The 22850-nt window shown below is 35.5% G+C and overlaps 2 protein-coding genes across 2 annotated transcripts in view; one reads left to right on the top strand and one right to left on the bottom strand.

Moving 5' to 3' along the window:
• Window positions 1-22850, bottom strand: part of CCDC146 (coiled-coil domain containing 146) — a 59455-nt gene that overhangs the window by 32145 nt on the left and 4460 nt on the right. The window contains exon 2 of the mRNA XM_054514874.1: window positions 4195-4277. Coding sequence (XP_054370849.1) covers window positions 4195-4277 — 83 coding nt within the window. The remainder of the gene's footprint in view (window positions 1-4194; window positions 4278-22850) is intronic.
• Window positions 14473-21056, top strand: FGL2 (fibrinogen like 2). Its single transcript, XM_036400926.2, is given in 3 exon segments — window positions 14473-14563; window positions 14566-15210; window positions 17944-21056. Coding segments are annotated over 3 exon segments (1443 nt in total). The 3' UTR covers window positions 18651-21056.

Here is a 22850-nt window from a genome sequence, read left to right on the forward strand (position 1 = left end):
AGAACTGGTCAATGTGAAGTGCAAGCTTTGTATTTATACTTCTTTACATACCTATAATATTTAATAGAAGGTTTTCAAGATGAGATGGAATTAAGTTCTGTATAATCTTGCCTGATCTCCTAGTCAACCCTGCCTTGGGCAGGAGGTTGGGCCTCCTGAATTCTGTTCAAATCCAAATCATCTTATGATGCCATGAGAGCAGTGGAATCTGGCCTCAGAGGGGTTTTTCTGCATACCTACAGTTGGAGTGAGATTTATCTAATTTTAACCAGATGACAGACTGTTACTTAGCCAATTTATTTGTCTAACACTTTCTGGACAAAAATGAAGAGAGAGGGAATCCATTTTATCCTAAGAAGTGCCAAAGGCTAGATCTGATTAAGTTTGGGGACCTATAATAGTGAAGTATCCACCAGGACAAGGCCCAGTCTGGACTATATGGCAACTTTAAGTTCTTAATAAACACTGGTACATCTACCCAGTGATGAATTACATCTTGCTACTGCTGTAGTGCCACCAAGACCTGAAATAACTCAGGTAATGATACAAAAGCTGAAAATACATTTGTGGACATCTGTGGAAGCTTATAATAAGGCCTGTAGATCAATGATCTGCTTTGTATCACCAGACTAGCTCCACAGAAACAACAAACTAACTCCTGTCAGTGTCTGGAGACTGGTGATTCATAATATACTTAAAAACTTGTGTGGTGATTGCTGGAAAACATCCTAAAGGCTGTTAGTAAAATACATTGATTATTATGGAAAACTCTTAAAGGGAACAACAGTATGAAAATTCATATACAATGCATTACACATAAACCTATGCTTTATGCTACAGAAATATTGTGTATGCCTCCTCAATATTACTATTGAGGAATAATAACATAATGGTCTACTAAAATTAGTCACAAATTATGTAGAAGAATGAATGAAGAACTCTATCACTTGTGTTTTGCTAATTAAAAATATAGTGCAATATTTTTTTTAAACATATTAACTTAGTATTTCCCATATTGAGAAACTCTAGACATAAATTTTGGCTCAAATTTGACATTTATGGCTTAAACAGAAAGAGAAATTACATATCACACCAAAGAATAGGGGTGAGATGGTAAAATGATGATAAAAATATAAAATATAAAACTGACGATACTGCACAAATATAGTTGAAATAATATAGCAGAAAAAGTTTTGATTCATGCAACATTACTCCCTAGATAAGAACTTCCTGTTTCTAAACTAGAAAATAATAAAACCACAGAATTCAAGAGAAACCAGTGTGCCTTCATCGTGAACAAATAATTTCATGTGTTTACACATATATGTTAAGCAAAAAATAAGCAGACTTATTGACACTGGATTCTATATGATATTTAAATATTCTTTAAATCTAACAGAATGTATACAGTGGTGGGAGAAAATATAATTGGTTGTAGTACTATACAATTTAAAACACAATTATTTCAAACATATACACTTTACATACAGTTACATAAACATGTATGTGAATTCATAAAAACAAAGTTTTGAGTATTAATTCTTTCAAGATAATAAAAAAAAAGGAAAACAGAAACAAGAATTAAGTGTTGAATCTAGATTTTGCTCTCTACAGATGCCAACAGTATTTTTTCATGTGTTGATTTGAATTTAATTAAAGACAATGAAGAATTAACTGCACATCTACACAATATACACATACAGAATCCCATGACTGCAAAAGTAAGGTTGTGCAGTCTGATGTGGCAGCTTTTGAATTTGTGAAATAATTAGTAATTTAGCAGAGGCTTAAGAAAACAAGATTCCCAATCTGCTGATGAATCCTCTTTATTATCTGTCTATCTTCCAGTTTGGTTAACAGAATATTCATACTAGGTTCCTAAATTGAGATAATATAAATAAAATCTACAATTAGGCCACATATTTGAGTGACTAAAAAGGTTTTCAAGGGCCAAATACAAGATCAGATACTTCAACTTTAGATGCAGCCTTACTACAAAGTAGATGGGTGAGACAGCACCACAATGGGATGACAGCCTCTTCTCAGCAAACATAAATTCAAAACCACTTAAGACTTTGAAGAAAAGTATCATAGATGTTATCTGCCAGGTGACATCTTTCAGCTTTTAGAAATGCCAAATTGTGCCAAACTGAAAGCAAGAAAAAAATTTGCCACTAAACAGAGGACTGCACTTATCACTTATAGCTCTTTGTGCATTGGCAACAGCCTTGGAAATTACCTGCACACAGAATAATTGCATTCATGATATTAGACAAATTTGTATTGTGTGTCAGAGAGATCAGTTGCAATAGTTTGGCACAGCTGTCAAAGGGAACTGTGCTGCTCAAGATATATAAGGCTTTCTCCTTGAGATTTTTATATGCTAATAAAGGAAAGAAAAAAACACATAGAGCTTGAAAACCTCATCCTGTGTCATTTGTCTTAACATGGCATTGCAACAACACTAGGACAGGTGGGCATTAATTAGGAAAGGGATTGAATTTAACTGTAATATGTGAAAAAATAAGTTATTGATCCACAGAACTGTACAGCACATGTTAGGATGAAGAACTAACAATTTAAAAGCAGTATTGATCCTGTGAAGGGTTCTTTGCAGGAAGAGAATATACACACATACTGCACTTACCACCAGGACACTCCTTACAGCTGATGGAGAAAACCAGACCCTTGCAGGTGTCTGAATAAGGAGGAAGTGTGTGGTCCCTATTTCTTTCTATAGTGTTAAGGGACCCTTGGAACCTTGTTCAGATAAGCATGTCTACTGATGTTAACATATGGACAACTGAATCCTAGTTTTGATGCCTGAATCCCACTTTTGATATCCTTAAAATATACTGGAGATCATAATCTATTTTTGGTAATCGATTTCCCTTGCTTTCTTTTAGCACTAGGAGAAATCTATCTGTGAGAATTAGTGCTTGCTCACACATTGGTGCTCTGCTGTGACACACAACTACATCCAATACAGAATGGGGCATCATGATCTCTGATCCACTTTCTTACAGAAGCATGGCCATTTCATACTCCTGTAAGAATGATGGAAAGAATGAGAGATGTAATCTGCCATCTAACATTTTCATGCTTTTGGTACCTTCTGTTAAGGGTAGTTTTAAGTGTGACAGAAAGGACAGTTGAGTGCTGTTTACACTCAGGCCCTATTCCACTTTTTATACTCACAAAGGGATTGCCTTCACATAATGTCCCATAAAAAAGAATACTGTATAAATACATAAAAGCACATAGGAATATGTTTGCATTTTTCCAATGAAAGACTGGTTTTAAACTAACCCTGGCTGAAAATCAACTAATTAGCAGCTACTGGTTTCTGCTTGAGCTCAGTGAACACCAGTGTGGTAGAAACTCTATCGATTAATCCAAACACCACAAAATATGTTCAGATCTGAGCAGTTAGGAAAGTCTTCTTGTATTTTCTAGGAACCTGAACAACACTGAAGTGCTGTTTTTAACTCTGCTTCTCAGAAAGATTTGCTATCTATTTCAGTAATCTGAAATAAATTCACGTGATGCTTCACAGAGTCAGAACCATATGCAAACTCTCCATTTTATTAAGACAAAACCAGAAGACTCAGCTATCCTCAAGAAAAACTTTTACTTAAGTATTTTGAGAACCCTTTTTCAAATTACTTTACTTTACTTTGCTCTTGTTGCTATTGAGACTGCCAGGAGGCACAGCAAATCCCAGCATCATCCAAATAAGGGGCTATAACCTGAATTAGTTGTAGGATACTTAAATTAGGCTTTAGCTTTAATGACAGAATTGCCATAAAGTTTTTAATTTGGACTGTCAGTGAAAGTGGGATAAAATATTGTCAATACAGTGGATATTATGGTATGCATTACAAGAATGTAACAGGAATATCATGATGCTGATTTTACTGATAATTACAGGTATGCTGTCTGTTACAGTCTGTACATCCATTCCCAATATTATTATGTTTGTATTAGAAACAAAGATGTGTTTCAAACAAGTATTTAAGTATCCCAAATTAACTTGAAAGTTCCTATTAAATAATAGGGGTTTTCAACTTTGTGTTCTGTTTATGAACTATAACTCTAAGAAAGCCCTAAATGATTATTAGGCTTCAGCACGAGCAGAAAGTACTTTAAAAACAAATTCTTTGGCTACTGAAAGTCTAAAAAGGAATATTATACCTTATCACAGCCTCATGCAGCAGGGTGTACTGTTCCTTCAGCTCAGCTACTCTGATGTCTGTGATTTTTCCAGCAGAAAATAGCTATGGAAGGCAAACAGACAGTTATGAAATTTCCTAAGCACTAATACTTTCATTTTGCTGCAACTTTTTATAACTGTAATTGGCAGCCTTTCAGTTTATACAGACTTTGGTAACATAACAAAAATTAATACACCACCAAATCAAATAAACAGACAAAAAATGATTATTTTCATAAAAATTCAAGACATAAACATAAGAACATAAAGAATGTTTCTATCACAACTGCAGGGCTACCTGGACTGTACCATTTCTTCTCTGACTTTCTGTCTGTATTAATATTTCATGGTAATTCTGTCTTGACTTTGAACTCAGGCTCTAAGTAACTTTTCATTGCTTAACTGGTTCAGTTTTGGTATAAACCCACTGGCCCACACAGGCAAAACTGAGGTTTAAAGTGTCTCTGCTGGCAATAGGGTTGTAAAAAAATATAGGAGCTAGGCTAAAGCTGGATTATCCCCAGGCAATAGAACACATTGGCTTACATGCCTGTGCAGATCTTTAGCAAACACCAAGATCAAACAGGTCTTAAATACCTCCAGAGATAGTGAATCAAACTCTTCTTTGAGCAGTCTGTACCAACACTTGACCACACTTTCAGTGAAAAAATGTTTCCTAATATCCAATTTAAACCCCCCTGGTGCAACTTGAGGCCATTTCCTTCTGCTCTATCATTTGTTACCTAGGAGAAGACACTGATCTCATGGCTACACCTCCTTTCAGGTAATGTAGAGAACAGTAAGGGGCTCTGAGGCCCCTTTTCTCCAGGCTGAACACCCCCAGCTCCCTCAGCCACTCCTCATCAGACTTGTGCTCAGACCCTTCCCCAGCTCTGCTGCCCTTCTCTGGACTCCCTCCAGCACCTCAATGCCCTTCTTGTAGTGAGGGGCTCAAAACTGAGCATGGGATTTGAGCTGTGGCCTCACCAGCGCTGAGTGCAGCAGGACAATCATTGCCCTGGTCCTGCTGGCCACACTATTCCTGGGTGATATTGCTTTAGAAAACCTTTCTCCCCCTCCTTTGGTCACAAGTAAGGAGAACCAGTTTAAATCCAATTAAAAAATGTAAGCTGATCCACCTCTATAAAAGTCCATGGCTACCCTGGTGGGGCAGCAAGTCAAACCTGCAGCTTCTATGGGACCCTGCCAAGAAATGTGATTATGCAGATCTCCTGAAATAAGAAGTGAAATTACTGCAGCACCAAGAAAATACTACCAGTTATAATTCAACTTCAGAATATTCAGAGGAAACCATTTAGAACTAATCCTCTGGCCAAGAAGCAGAATATATGTCAATATGTCAAAGGAAGTATATATGTTCTTGATAATTGTTCAAGTTTTTTTGAAGATTTGTTTCAAAATATTTCATTGTAGCAAAGACAATCTTTGCTCCCTGAGACCCCAAGAATAGAAGGTCTGCCTTTCATTTGTTTGCATGAAATTAAAGATAAGCAGCTCTCAAATATTTATTTTGGCATTCTGTAGGATCAAAGATACTGTTCACTTAAGTTCAAAATACTATCTAGGTCTTCTGTGAGAAAGAAAATATTTCCGTTTCTCAACCCATTCATTTCTTAGCCTCACACATAGATATAGTTGCCCTGTTTGTGTGGGATGTTACCAATGTGCTTTCTCCACACTCCTCTGATCTGCACCTGTGAATTACAAGTTGTTTTACTGCTTAGGTTCTCACTGCAGATCTACACCATGTTTGACAATGCTTCCACAGAAATAAACCTGCTTGTCCTGGAGGCTGTGTCTTCTTCTTTATGTCCATAGACTTCTTACAGATTTCACACCTCATTTCTCAGTTCAGTTCAGAGCTAAGAGCTCTATTTCAAGAAGGTTGGTCCTATGCAGTGTGTAGCATGGAGGACTACACAGGACAGGCTGCATGGATGGCATACCAGCATGTCAAAGGCAGTGGTCTCACTTTCCTGGAAAGTTTCATTACCAGATAGTTCCCATTACCACAGTGTTTTTGGGAGAGCCATCAAAGAGACAGGACTGGGCTACCCTGGTCCCAGGATTTGTTATTAAAGTTGGTATACCATTTTCTCCAAGATTCTTGGGAGGGCAGAAGGGAAAGAGGCAACTGTTTGAGGGGAAGAAATAGTTTATGAAAGAAGGGAGCAAACTTGATCCTACTCTAGAAAAATTGAATTCATTGTGATGATAAAACCAGACAAGAGATGATGCCCCTGATGTAAAGATATATAATTCTTTCAAGGTGGCATGTCTCACATTAATGCAAAAATAACCAAGAGTATTTATGCACTCACAGTTCATTTTATTGCTTGGAGGCTCTCACATTGTGGGGGTAGGTGAAATGCAGGTCTCCTCAGTGTAACTATTTACATTGCTACACTGAAAGGTAAAAGAGTGAGTGAGAAGATGGAGAAGTGAGAAAAAAAAAGGGCTTCTAAATGGCAATTGAGGATCACTTTTTTTTTCAGTCCTGTGTTAACCATAATGCCCTGTTAAGAACTGAGGTAATTTTATTATACTGGTGATCTCAGATCTGGAGTCTGGAATATAGTTGGATAAATATTCTTGACTTGTTGAGTCTTCCACTCCCATTCCATGTCAGCTGTACTTAACTGTATATTGCTTTTCTCAGATTTTCTTTCTCATTTTATAACGTACTGAGACACCATACGTTTTCAAACACACTCAACACTGATAAATCATCTGGATAAACCAGAATAAATTTTCCTTATCTAAATGAAGAATTACTGGAAAGCTGGATGAAGATTTGTCTTTTAACAAATGGTTGCCTGGCAACTTTCTGCTTTCCATTTCCCCATGCTCCCATAAATGCAATTACATGGAATTATGTGTCTTATTACTGGATTTACTTGAATCTTTTTCTTTTAATGCAAAATTCCTGTTATGTTTATTTTACCATATTAAGTTACCCTTAAACTGCTCTTGTGATTTTCTAACTGTTACAATTTTTTTATATTGCTATGTGATTTGAAGTCTGGCTTTTCTACCAGAAAAACAAAACAAAACAAAATCTAACAAATCAAAACCAAACCCAAATCCAAGTTCCAAAGCAATTTTTTTTTCCCTTCAATCAGTGAAAAGTCCCAAAGTGCTGGACAATTCTATCCTATTACAAAAAAATGTGGAGGAAAATTTTGCAGAAAAGGTGAAAAGCAAGGACATCTCCCTAATATTTTTCTAGCAGAAAAAGGTAGATATTCTGTCTCTGAGCAGGATTCATTTAAATATAGGAGCCCATAAGAAAAACAGAACATACTTATGCTCAAATAGCTGTTATGTACAAATGAAAAACTTTTCTCTCTACAAGTTCATACTCACTTGCTACAAACAGTTCCCCACCAGACCTGTCTTCAAAATCTCTTGATGAAAATTCCAAGAAAAAGTGAGCACTATGTGAGGTTATGCACTATCTGAGGTACCTCTTTTATATCCTTCCAGCTTGACTTCAGGCACACGAGCCCCTGGATCTAAGACCACAGTAGTTTCTCCAAGCTTGGAAGGTGGATAGAAATATTTGTAAGAAAGAGAATATGTCAGAATAGGAATGGGAATTAAAACCACAGAAGGGAGAGGACCCACCTGATAAATGAGGTACTCATCCATGAGAGCAAACCTAGTGAAATCTGGCCCTAACTTGATCAACACCTCCTCACTCTGCATTAAGTGCAGTGGGCATTCTCCATTTTATCAGATTATATTCAATTCTTTCTGACAGTCAGCTCAAAACAATGCAGCAAGGAACTCATCTGAAATTCCAAAACAAGTTTTCTCTAACTCAAATAAGAACTCTAGGCACATTTTCCATTTCAAATTTCAAGGCTCTTAAAGTTCTTTTGGGACTCTCCAGAAATGAACAAAATTCAGCCAAATATTAAACATAAATAGATGCTGGAATCTGAATATTGGTCTAACTCTTCACAGTTTTTTGATAAATAAAGCACACAAAAAAAGCACAGAAGATAAACAGTCACCACGAAGAAATTACCACTTAACATCAATTACCCACAATCATTATTAAAGTGAAGCACTTGAGGCTTCTTAGGAAATACTCAATTTCAGCAGAGCCTAGGATCTCTGCATTTTGGAGAAATGATGTAGCTAACACGTGTTTCAAATTAAGCTTGCAGTTACTGCCAAACAACTAAAATGTATCCTAAGTTCAAATGGAATAATAACACTTTTCCTTCCTTCATGCTAAATTGTAGGTTTTGTAACTGTAACAAGACATTGTGACTACACTTAGTGTAATTTTAACACAGAATTTCCAACAGTTAAAATTTTGAAATAGCAAATTTCACTTGCTATTTCAAAAATCTGAAATATTTCATCAAGCAACTCTTTTGCCTCCTAATAGAAGACTAGAGAAAAATATGAAGGGATTAATATATTTTATAGTTTGTGTACACTCATGATTTCAGTGTAGTATTAGCCCCTTGGCATATGGCTCTTCTGTCCAGTCTGTTCTGTCAGGTTTGGAATTTTCCTTCTGTGCTGTTTATTTGAAGATCTTTTCTTACCTCTTTCATACACTATTTAAAGGTTAAACATTAAGCAAAGAGAAAGGGTAAGTTCTCCTCTTTAAACAGAGAGCTCTGCCTGCTCTGTCAAAATCCTCATGAAGCCACACAGTTTGGACACAGCACACGGCTCAGGTGTGCCCTATTTGGGGGAGGAGGCAACACCACCTTCACAGGGATTGTTTCAACATTGTAGCAGGGCAACAGGTACAAGCACACTGAACCCATGCTATGACTCCTGCATTTCTGTCCATATTGCTGGATACCAGTCTCCACAGAATCACAGGGCTAGGGATATCTGTAGGTGTTGGGCTTGCCTGTGCCTGGTACACCCAAATTATCTAGGCAAAATCTCGGACCCATGACAACGCACTAAGGGAACTGAAGATTCCTCCTTAAGTTTAGCCCCCTGCTCAGAGCAAGTTCAAAACTTCTCACTAATTCTAAAGATCATGTCCTGGCTACTTCAAGATGAAGCATCCAAAAATGAAGGAAAAACAATTAAAAGGTTGTGTTTGGAACCTCTCTGGCAATCTTTAAAAATGCCAAACACAACACAAGGAAATATAACCTGTACACTTTTTATTCAGTCATTGTGCATTTTTCAATTAATCTCAAATATTCATACATATATGGAAGATTAACACTTACAAAATTATAATTTCTCTACTCAACAACATTTCAGGCTTCAGCACATATTTCAAAGTATTTTAAAACAAGAAGATAACAGTCACTAATTTAAGACTTTAAATAGTTTGCAATAAATTGTAGTTATTGGTATGCAATTCTGCATTCCATTTTGGAGATTGGGAAATATTGAAAGCACACACAGAAATAGCTATACTGCAGATATAGACAATAGAAAGTAAAGGAAAATGCACTGATGGTTTTAAATAGATACTGTAAGTGGAGTTTAAAAATAAGATGTCATCCCTCTCACCTGGAACTTCATACATTCAGAATAATTACATACTTCAGAATAATTATGGGAAGTCCATAGAAAAAGCCTATTTATTAGCTTTTCAAGTAGAAAAATATTTGTCACTGAATTTCCTAAACATTTAATTTAGGTGACAAACAACAACACTTGAAGCCATGAGGTTATTGGTTGCAAAAATGTAGTCAGGTGGGAGTAATGGCATACACACAAATCATAAATACACTTATGTACAGTAGATACACTGTACTGCCTTACACTGAACTTCTACAATTTTACTTTTTTAATTACAGATGGATGAACCAGGCATCTTTTAATGAAAAATAAACTGCTGAAGAGCCTCCTAAAACTAACAAATAATGACTAGGAAAAATAATATCCCAAATTCTTTCCCAAGGCATAGTTCATAACCGTAGTTTTGTTGCCCAGTTCATGGGAAAAAACAATCCCTAATGGAAGATATAAACATCAGCCACAATCAAGATGGTACAGTGGCTGAGACTATGCTGCTGGCCAAGTGAGGCTTGCAGGGCTCAGAAAAGAGGGCATAGGAGACTGGTAAGACAGGCACTTCAGGAAAGGACACAGCTTTCCTGCTGTCATCAAATTTCCTTTGGCTACAAATCAGGATAGCAAGTAACCAGCACAGTCTTACACTTGCTGCTTTTCTTGGAGCAGGTTTGCCGGAATCAGAAAGGAATTTTTCTGAAAACACAAAGGAGGGAGAGGCTTTTGTATTTGGTACAATATCACTCTGAAAGTGCATTTGAGTTTATTCTCATTGTATATTGAACTAACTACAGCATCTTCCATGGCTACAGATAAAGGAAATAGTCAGCAGTAAAACTAGAGATTTTGAGCTGGCAAATCAGATGTCATGGGAGAAATAGAATTAATAAGAACACAGTTTTGTAGACCTCCTTCTTTACAAATATGGTCCTCACCTTAACAGAAGGAGTGATTTTCTTTGACCATATGAATTTTATGATGTGCATTATATTTACAGTTCTGATATAAATATCATATCCACTGCTTACATGTCTGTCAGTGTGCCTTTCTGCCTGCTGCCAGAATTTATAAATAAAGCAATGAACAATTTAAGCAGGTAGGAAAGCCATGCAGCCACTACTTCTATGTAATCTGTATCTGAACAAGAATATTTAATATATCAAATGGAATAGGACTGCCTTTTCTTTTGTGTTCTGGTGTGTTCTTACAGACACATGAGGAAGTTGAATAGGTAGTCCCACAATCCAGTGGACAGCATAAGGACTGCTTGCATGAAGAATAACTACTGAGTTAAAAAAAACAACTTAGCCAATCAGAAAGAATCCTAAATCAGAATTTGTTTCTAGTATGGAATTTTGGTATGCATTCCACATTGTGGAAAAACCTGAAAATTAATCTAATTACTTGTCATTCTGTTTCTCAGTCAAAATATATCATAGAATCGCTGAAGTCTACAAAAACATCAGAAATATTACTGCAGCAGTTGAATCTCAACACATTCCATCTCTGCCACCAAAATGGTTTGTATGAATGAGTCCCAATGTACTTCAGGTTTGTACATACTAATCATTTAAGCTGCTTAAAAAAAACCTGGATATTTTGCAGCAATTCTCCTGCAGGAGATGTTGACTCCCAGAACAAAGCAAGAAATCAAACAGATGCCAAGCTGTTGTGTTTTAAATTGCCATAGTCACTAGTTAAATTAACATCTGCCTACAGTCATAGCTTTGTTGTTTTCTGCTTGACCTACATTCCCTTATCTGCCAGAAAAAGAAAAAAACCTTATTCTAAAAATTCATGGGAAATGGTTCATGCTGGTTTTGATAAACTTTGGATAAACAATCTCAGACAAGTCTAATAAAATGAAATATACCACTTCTTTAACCTTGCAATCACTGGGAAGTTCTGTGAACAGCATTAAAAACTTCAGTAGAATTTCAGAGTATCTTGAACTGTCAGTTATTTTCTCTGTCTTGAGGAAGATGTCTGTACGATAAAGATATCTCTTCAGTCCACAGGAAAAAAATAGATTCCTAAAACGTAGACTAAAAGAGATTAAAAGTGAAAAGAAAATTAGCTTTAAGTAAAAAGCAAAAACCTTAGCAGAAAAGACTCAGTTACAGTCATCAGCTGTTATTCAGTTAGATCTTTTCACAGTTGAAATAGATTGACTTTTGGGGTTTGCGATTGCTTAACTTATTTAAAGTTTTTTGTATTATGCAGAACACTCTAGATCTAGAGAGACCCCATCTGGGAAGAAACTTTTTAATAAACAAACAGCAAGTCTTAGTTTAAATCTGGTCCAATATTTCTGCCATTAGTTACACTGCATCAGTTTAAGACTACTCAGTGTCCTTCTTCCTCTTTGCTGAAAAACTCAGATTTGAAACTTTGCTTCATTTATTCCAAGAAGGATAGGAGACATGAAACATGAAAAAGGCTATGTCATACTATTTTGGGTTCCTGAAGAAAGAAAAGAGATGTGACAGATTGGTGGGAATGGACACTCCCTGACAGAACAGGAAGTCACTACTCAATTACAAGGGTGCTCCAGGTAGGAGAAGCAGAGAGACTGGAGGAGAAATGGATCTTCTGGACTCCAGGCAGACTGGTGACAGCTTAGGAGGAGAACATCACACCAAGAATGAAATCAGGAGGATAATAGAGCAACTCAAGATTACTGAAGTATCATCCAAAGGAGGAAGTAAATATCCCAAAAGGAAGATGTATATGGGACTAAGGAATAGATGTCTCAGGACAGAGATATCTGAAAAGCTCAGATTCTTCACCTTACTGTCTGAACTTTCATTTTACATTCAGTATGGGCAAAAAATTCTGCCCTTCTAGATGTTACAAAGTTCTAAAGATAGTTTAGGCTTTCAATGTAGTACAGCAATCACAAATTACAACAATATTTGTTATACATTTAAATATTTCAAGGCAAATAATAGAATGTGGTCTATCAAGGATAATTATTATTCATTTTACAGATACAGAACAGTTTTTCCAGTACAAAGTCACAAGGCAGATAGCAGACTTAACTGTAAACTGAACAAACAAGAGTGTGGGGGGGAATGTGGCTTCCCAAATAACAAGGATTTAAGAATTCTATTCTATTTCTAAAGCCCCTCCAAAGAGGCTGGTACAGCTTTTCTCCATTTGACAGTAGCAACCATACACAAGAACAAGGCTTCAGAAACACCTGATTTTCGACTGATACAATGAAAAATTAGCATCAAATCAAAAATTTAAAAATTTTAATTGCAAATTAAAATCATACATTTTATCTTATACAAACATTTCAGTTTTGATAAAACCAAAGTGATGTCAGTATCTTACACCTGAATGGCAGCGAGTGGCTTTTACCTCATTGCTGGGGAACTATTAAGATCTGACAGGGGTAGATACAGTTTTGTCACATAACTAAAAGCATCATGGCAGGTTCTGGGATGCTCATTTAGAATACAAGAAAGATACATTCAAAACCCATCTCATAGGAAAGTGCCTCAACTTTTGTGCTATGCAGGAATCTGAAGGAATTGTTGCAGGGGTTAAACACGTAGGGTTTTTTACCAAGCCTCCCTCCTGTACTATCAATATAAGCATGTGGTGTGAATAATAGCTAGTAACGTTACAGAGATCATGAACTTGTGGATTATAAGTGTGACTAATGTCTGCTTAATGTTTAATCTGTGTTATGAGTAATTTCAAATAGTGTTTAGGGAAAGAAAGGGTTCAGGTTGCACTAATTAAACAAGAACTGGTGTAAACACCCTATACTTATGCAAGTTATTTGACTCTTGACTGAGCTGTGAATGCATAAAGGCATATCCATGTAGCCTTGTTTTGAGGTACAAGGAAAATTACACAGATCATTAAAACTGTACAGGTATCACATGAGAATGGCAAAGGTGGCTGTAGAATGCAAACAGCAATTGTCACCTGGAGAAATACTTCATTTGGAGCAATCAGTCACGTAAAGTACATGATTAACTCTGAAAGTTGATATGAGGCACAATAAAAAGAAGAGCAATACCTCAAATAGAAGAGAGTTCCTCCCTAGGTCTCTGCCTCACTGTAGATTTAAAATTTGGGACATTAAACAGAACATCAGGATTTTCTTTGGGTTTCCTGTACAATTAGTGTAACAAGTAGTTTCCCCTTTGATGCATCAGATCCTATCTTAAGTTCACTTCCCTTCATTTAAAAAGGCTCAATAAGAAGTACCCCAAATTAGATAATAGTGAATTTTAACTGTGATGTGCCATAGAGATTATGAATATTCCAGATAACTATTTTAAGGTGGGCTAGGTGAAATAGTAAGAAGAAAGTGGTGTTCATCCTCCTGAAATTGTGACTCTATTCTGAAAAACGTTTGGAACCAAAACTACACCTGTGTTTCAACATGTTTGGGGTTTTAAATAATTTATATGAATATATCTATTAAGTTTAAAAAATAAGGAAAAGGGGACTAACTGTCAGTAAAGCTATTGCTGTGATAAACTTCAAACTGGGAAAAAGGCTGGTTTTCACTTTCCCTACCTGCTTTTTTTCCAAAAAAAGAAAATCCATGTACAACAAGGAATTAAATTAAACTGCATAATTTACCAGCACACATGCATTTCATCATCTGGCTTACATACACTAGCTCTGAGTCAGAAATATTCACTGAAATGTGCTACTCTTGCAAGCACTACCTAACTTTGCTCTGCTATTAATCACTCGTGATGCAAGCACTCCCACCCATTTCTGAGAACAGTGTAGGCTGTCTGATAACTCACAGGCTTCGAGCTGCCCTTATAAAGTTGTTCCACTTCTGCTACTTCCTCATACTGCTAGTTTCTCGGTGAAGATGAAGCTCCTCATTTACATAGTCGTGCTGAAGTCAACTCTCCTTGCTTTGACAAATGTTTTTGCAGTTATTTTAGAAGAAGAAGAGAATGCTAAAGAAGCAAAACTTACTGAGACTTGTCCCATAAAGCTCAAAACTAATCGGAAATGTGATGAAGGAGAGGATTGTCCTTATCAGATAACTTTGCCTCCGATGACCATCCAGATACCCAAAGAATTCAAACTGCTTGAGAAGACTCTCAAAGAAGTACAGACCCTTAAAGAATCAGTAAACAAGCTGAAAAAATGCTGCCAAGATTGCAAGCTGCAAGCAGATGACAACCAGGAAAGAGACAGAAGTAATGAATTCCTGCTACCCAACACTGCAGAAAACAGCGAAAGCCAAGATAACAGAGTACAGGAGCTGCAAAGCAAAGTTAACAGAATGGCAACCAGCTTAAAAAATGCAAAAAGCCAGATTCAGACACTGCAGGGTCGTTTAGAGAAGCTGAGCCTCATAAACATGAACAATGTGGAACATTATGTTGACAGCAAAGTTGCAAATTTGACATTTGCTGTGAACAACCTGGATAACAAATGTTCTTCTAAGTGCCCAGCAATGCAAGCAAAACCTGGTATGTAATTTGTTAATTCTTACTGCTGTATAAGCTTTCAGTGCATTTCCCTAGTGTTAGGGAAACAATTTAAAATATATTTTACCCAAATAGCTGTGTTATTAAGTTGACAAGTATCGGCTATTTAAGTGTTTATTTATACTCCTGTAAAACATTTCAGCGGCCACTAGAGGGTTACTGAGAGCTGCAGGTGTTCAGTCCCTCCCAGGATTGGACTTCATTTAGGGATTAGTAACATTAAATTTTAAAGGACAATTTTTTGCAATTTAATAAATAAACATGAAAAATTAACTTTATTTTACACCATAATACCCTTCATTAGAGATATAAAACATCAGTGACCTACAAACATTTTCTCCTTGGATGAAAAGGGTTAAATTTTCTCTAGGTGCTTCTTAGAAAACTGCCTTTTATTTTTTCTCACTGCAAAACTGCAGATACTCTGAAAAGGGGTGCCAGGCATCATCAATCATCAAGTGAATCTAGCAAAATGCTTCATTTTTAATGGATAATAATTTTCTTATCACAGCAAACATCTGAAAGGCTCAGCTAAAAAAAAGCTTACTAACAGCACTTCTCGACTGGGTAACATATGTATCATCATTTTAACACTAAACCCTTTGCTTAAATTTAATATATAACCAGCATAAAAGAGAAAACAGCTGTTATCACTGAAAAAATCCACTTTTTTCTTTTACCATTTAATTCTCATAATAAAGGCATAGAACCAATGCTCTCTTCCTAATATTTGTTGTTATTTAAGTCAAGATTGAGGGGTTTTCTTAAAGTTATAAGTTTTTATATTACATATAGGAATCCTTGAAAATAAGAAATGCTCCCTAGATTGTCAGTGTATTCTACCACTTAGATATCAAACATAAGAAGATAAAGCTCTTGAGAGACAAAACAGAGAAAGAGCAGGCTGCATTCTAATCTTTAGGTCTCTTGCTTAGCATCCAAGCTTAAAAAATAATTGTCCTTCTATCTACACACATTGGAAATGGATCTGCAAGTGTACCGTGTATGTACAGCTGAAATTCTTGAAAGTATTCTTCTTTGAAAGAGGAAATAAGTAATAATAAAGGTAATGCTCTTACTATATTAGTAATCAAATCAGATAAAAATCACTACAAATAAATTATGTTCATTCAGATACCAAACATTCACAAAAATAATGAGTAATTTTTGTTATATTAATAATGAGTAATAAATCACTTTCAAGTACAGTACTTCAAAACAGACTAAATAACAGACTAAATTAGTTTTTCATATTCCTCACATTTACTGAATTGCTGGATAGTGTTCAGGACACATGATCATGGAGATATTCCTTATATTTTACAATAACATGCTAAAAGCATTCGTAGCAGCAATATATTCATTATGAAAGCTAGCAAGGAAAACAACTTTTTCCTATTCAGGAGCCATTCCTGCATCCACTGAAAGTAATAGTAAACCTTTATTTGAATAGGAGTTGAATTGGATTATAGAAGCATTTTATCTGAAATGTATATTCTCTGTTAATAACTGCTCTGAACTTTAGTCCAGCAAAGATTTTGCACAAAGCTCAGTGAAATAAATGAGAATTTATTGTGGATTTAGATTTGCTTTAAAGCTTTTGACGCCTATACTTTGTGGTTTCATAAATGTCCAGTTTTCTGGCAAACAAGAAGTCCTGAGTCTTGTTCCCTGCTGCAGCCTGAGATCACTCCTCCCTTTCAAGAAGCAGTTTGTTTAAATTTTCTAGGAAAAAATTACAACAGAATCTGAACATGAAAACACCCATACATTCAAATCTGCAATAGGAATGAACATTATAGTTTTGACTCTTAACTGAGAACTTCTGAGAGCTCTCCATATCTCTTAAGAATATGGAATTCTAATACCATGCTGTTGAACAGAATGAAATAAATGGATGACATTGTGGATCAAAAATGGATTTTCACTCTGGGGAAAAACCCTGGGGGTATTTTTCTTCTGAATAAAACACATCACCTATTGGTGAGAAAAAGGCACTGTTAACAGTAGATGCTAACATTCTTCTTTCTGTAAACCCAGCAATGCCACATACACAGGAAAGCACCATCACCTTCATCTTCCTAGGACTCACACAATTACAACAGATGCAACAATTTTATTACTTTTTTCCTGCTTCCTAAAGTACAGTCAACATTAACACACAAAGCATTCCTAGTGATGTTATGTTCTCTATCAAATGATGTTTACTTAACAATGGCCAGGTTAACATCATTCCCATATGGACAAAGCTCTTTCTCTGACATACTGCCAGATGGAGCTGCAAATTTTAGGCAGGTTGTGAAGCTATACATTTAAATACAAAAGGCAGCAAGTGTGTAAATACAAAGCATTAGAAATACAGACTGAAGAAATCAGGTTGAATTTACATGAGAAAATAAAAGGATAGAGTAGAGAAAGGGACAAAAGGAAAGCAAATAATCAAAACACCCTTGTATTAGGCTTTTTGCTTAAAAAATGTAGTTTAGCTGGGTTTTCTAGTCAGCTATCTGATGCAGAGATCCTAGGTGATATCAGTTATAAAGTAAATCTGATGGAAAAGGTGATTTTCCCTAAAACTGAAATTGTTGCAACACTATTTGTGATGTAAAAGCCTCTCCAATGCAAGTTCTGCACGCCATATCGGTCTGGGTAAAAATCTGTTATATTTTTAAATTGAAATTATGTTCATTCTAACACTACTTGTTCTTTCACCAGTTATACAAATAATGCAGAGAGACTGTGCTGACCATTACACAGCAGGGAGAAGAAGTAATGGAATCTACAGGATTAGCCCTGATCCCAGAAACGAGAGCTTTGAAGTTTACTGTGACATGCAAACACAGGGAGGCGGCTGGACAGTGCTGCAGCGGCGTCAGGATGGCAGCACTAACTTCAACAGAACCTGGAATGACTACAAACATGGCTTTGGAAACCTCAGCAGGGAGTTCTGGCTAGGCAATGACAAAATTCACCTCCTGACAAGGAGCCAGGAAATGCAACTGAGAATCGATCTGGAAGATTTCAATGGGATCAGAGAATATGCCAAATACGAGCACTTCTACGTGGCCAACGAGTACCTCAAGTACCGCCTGAGCGTGCACGGCTACAGCGGCACTGCCGGAGATGCCCTCCACTACAGCAGGCACTACAACCACGACCAAAAGTTCTTTACAACCCCAGACAAGGACAATGACAGGTATCCCTCAGGAAACTGTGGTGCCTACTACAGCTCTGGCTGGTGGTTTGACGCCTGCTTGTCAGCCAATCTCAACGGCAAGTACTACCACAAGAAGTACAAAGGTGTTCGCAATGGCATTTTCTGGGGTACGTGGCATGGTATTTCTGATGATACTCCCACTGGATACAGGCAACCCTTTAAGTCAGTAAAGATCATGATCAGACCCAAAAGTTTTGTGCAGTAATTCTACACATTTCTCTTAACTAGTTTGCATTGGATTGCACTCAAAATCGTACTTATTCAGTATTATACTCAGAAATCAAGTATTCAGTTATGTTTGGCAAAAGATTGTTCTAGACAAAACAACATACTTCCACATAATCTTTTTAGAGATGGTTTGACCCATATAATGTATTAAAACCAGCATTAAAATATCCGAGTAGTTATTGCTAAAACTTAACATCCGTTAGGTCTTGGTTTTGTTATGTAAATATTCTAAACATTGCTTTTGGTGCTTTTACTGACTGTGATATACCACATTTTATGATTTAAAACTTTACTATTGTCTTCCACAAGTTGTGTCTGAATGAAGACCTACATTTTAACCTGAAAATAATTCAGAGGTAACTAATAGAAATTTGTCAATGCTTCAAAAAAAACCCCTAGTTTCTCTAAAACAGTCTTTTTCCATCGTATGTCCTTCATAACTTCAAAAGTATACCACAGCAACATCAATATAATTTAGGAAAACTACTAAAAATTATTATTTTTAAAGAATTAGAAAACAGAGGGCCACATGGTTTGCCCAAAGACACACAAAAAAGGCTTTGAAGAAAACAGAAAATTAATATGATTCCTCAAATTTCATCCCTTTATCAAAGGTTTTTCAAAGTTGGTAGAAGAATTGAATAAGAGCAGAGGAAATTATTATAAAATCATAGAATCATTTAGTTTGGAAAAGACCTTTAAGATCATTGAGTCCAACTGTTAACACAGACTCACCAAGTCCACACTAAGCCGTCTACGCATGGAGAGAGTATGTACTGAACAACAACATTCTTGCTCTTTTTGGTTCCTCCTTTCAAGCTCAAGGTCCTATTTGTCATTTGTAGGAGAAAGGAGCCATTATGTAGCTTATGGCACATTTATGCAGGCAGGTAGTCAGGTAGGAGGAAGACACATCAATAAGAATCCATATTCTTTGCATTAATGCCTCTAAATACATACAAAGAGTTTCTAGTGCCATTTTGCTTTCTCCTGAGTCCTTTAGGTAAGTCAAATGTTACAAGATGCTCTTGTAGAGACTCAAGCTCTCATTCAAATAATTCTCATTCTACATATCATTAGATTCTAATGAAACTAAAAATTATAAATGTTTTGTAACATAAGAAAAGACTGTTCTCCCCTTTTTTAGACTACACATTTCGTAGCCACAGAAACATAAAAACATACTGTCAGTTCTAAGCAAAAAAGAGAATATATGATCAAAGATTTTTTCAAAAATATAAAAAATAAAAAAATGAACTTGTCAAATAGTGCAGGAATTTCATTTTAGAGATACTGCTATTAAATCCCACGTTGTAGATAGTGAGCACAAGTTTGACTGCACATATTTAGACCATGTCTCTATAAAGATAGGGACCAACATTGAGTGGAGGTGCCACTTATCTTAGCAAGAGGCTATCCTACTATCTTGCTTACACCAATCCTGAGATGCAGAAAAACTACACTAAAACTCTATGTCTTTATCAAATAAGTGCAGTCATTGTTGGCACAGCTTTTTAGATTAAGAGACATGAAAAAAAAGAATACAAGTATACATCTGACCTAATACTTTATAAATATTATCTCTACTTTTTTTAAGATTACAACAAAAGTATTATGGCTATAAGTAATGCAAATGAAGAACACTGGCAATAGCTAAATTGTAAAATATTAATATATTTTAAAGAAGTAAATACTTTGAAGGAGAGTTCAAATGTAATTTGGTTTATTATATTTCAATTTTAAAGAGCAATGAAAAGTTTTAACTGCAAGATGTATCATCTTTGCTTGAGAATATGTTTTGAAGCTATAGAATATTTATTTTGGGATAAAAAATAGTTGTCTAAACAAAACAAAAAAAAGCAACTGGTGAAGTGTTGGTTAGAAGAGTAAATATCTAATTGCATATGATTACATTCAATCATTTTGCATGAAATGCACAATTTGTTCCTATTCATTATATGATAACTAGCTAAGTGTGACTTATGGTATCTACAGGATTCCATTTGTAAGTTGTAAGAAGAGAAACTGTCCTTTTTTAAATCTTGTTTAAAGGAAACTTTGTAAAACACAGAAATGTTAACAGAATAAGCAAATGTGACTAAAATCACCTGCAAAAGCTTTGTCTCATGACTTTAAAAACAAAAAAAAAAAAGAAAAAGAAAGTGTAATGCTGTTACAGAAATCTGATTATTACCTGCCTGGAACTGTTGTAGCTGAATCTCTGTCAATATGCACTAGTTTTTTTTACAAAGTGTAACTCCATCTCCTTGTTGCAAACATTATATGTTTTTGCTTGGTGTAATAAAATAAGAACATCCCACTGTTAAAGCTGTACTACTGTCATAGATGTACATAAGGACTACTAAAAGTTTCTCATAAACAATTTTATTGATATTCTGTAAAAATTAAAGCAGTAAGAAAACACCAATAACCAACACAGATGACTATGTCATGCCAAGAGAGTACTTGCTAGTAATGACAGTTCCTTAGAAATCTGTTTTATGACCCTTCAGCTGCCAGACAATACCAAGGGCTGAAATCTCAGATATTTTTTGTAACTATACATATTTTGGAAGAGAGAAAAGTAAATGCCCAATGAAGAGTTTACACAACCTCTATCTTTAACATGAAACAGGAGAAGCAAAGCAATGTTTTGACCTTTCAGATCACATACAAGAATCATCAAAGCATGTGAACACAAATACAAATACATACCCCAAATTAAATCATGCGGTTTTTTGTACAAAGTAAAAGCCCTTGATCTCTGCCTAAGGCTTAATAATTCAAAACATGTCTTTCAGTCTATGGAAAACATCTATATAACACTGGTTAGCATATGAAGACACTTGTGGTTTTAATCCTGATAACATTTAAATAGTGAATTTTAGTGGAAAAATATTACTAACAGTGGGTTTGCTAGCTAAATTCCTATGGCTTGTTTCCAAAACATAAAGGCACAAGCCCATCCATTCAGTGTGATTAGCCAAGCAGACTGTAATGTCTTGGCTTTCTACACATTGCTTAAACAAAACCAAACCAAAACTAAAAAAAAAAAAAAGCCCCAAACAAACCAGAGAAGAAACTCAAAGAAGGTTTGAAAGCACTGGTGCTTTTTCCTTCCCTTTTAAATGCAAATACCTGTTTCCTTAACAGATAATTGGGAAAGACTGCAGTCAAACTTGGAGTGAGTTGAGAACAATATGTAGTTTGACAAATTGGTGGGGAAAAAAAATTACTTTTATGTGTTTATTTGGAAAAGAACTTAAGATGGTTGCCAGTCCCTACCCAGACCCCTGTTGAAAAATTAAATCAAAATCAAACAAAAGTGCCAAATTTACCTAGCTTCTATGACTTACATGTCATGAAAAAACCAAAGCAGGAAGAATGCAACTTGAATTTTCACAGAGAAAAAAAAAAAAAAAGAAGAGAATATAATTAAATACTGGCCTAAAAAGAAAGGGGATTTAAATATATTAAAATATTTTTAGATTTTTTGTGCTATTTTTCTTTCAGGAAAAAAGGTAAAAATGGTACACATAGGCCTGAAGACATTGACATAAGTTTTAAGGAAAAATGGCTGAGCAATACCATCTATATGTGCTGCTAGATACAAACATTTCCCATAATAAATTTATCTCTTTCATTCACTGCTTTAATTAAACTTTTATGGCATTATAGTTATTCTGCCAGAAGTTAATTTGGCTGTCGTACTCAATGGTAACCAGAAACAGAACAAAATTTTAAGATGGTATGTCAAGTCCAACCTTCACACAAGCCATGAGTACATGGAAATTATGAAAGCAGTATTATTTTTTAAGTCCTCATTCATAAGCTTTTTCTTATCTTAATTAAAGGAGTAATCCATTTGGAAAATAATAACAGGAAAAAGAACATAAATTACCTGATTATGTTTATATAATCAAGACAAACTGGAAGTTTAATTAAGACTACATTTCAGCAGGAATAGTATGCCATCATTTAAAATTACACTGTACAAAATAATAGTTGGCTTTACACACTTTTAAGCAATTACATGGAGTGAATGATTTTTATGGAAAAGCAGGATGCACTTTGAGAAACAAAACTTCTCATACCTTTCTTCAGACAGAGTACAAAAGCATCTCCACCTCACTCTCCAGTTTAACCTCCATATGCTAAATCCAAATACAAGGATTCT

This window comes from Molothrus ater, chromosome 5 (genome assembly GCF_012460135.2).
Source record: "Molothrus ater isolate BHLD 08-10-18 breed brown headed cowbird chromosome 5, BPBGC_Mater_1.1, whole genome shotgun sequence".
In the NCBI taxonomy this organism is placed as follows: domain Eukaryota; kingdom Metazoa; phylum Chordata; class Aves; order Passeriformes; family Icteridae; genus Molothrus; species Molothrus ater.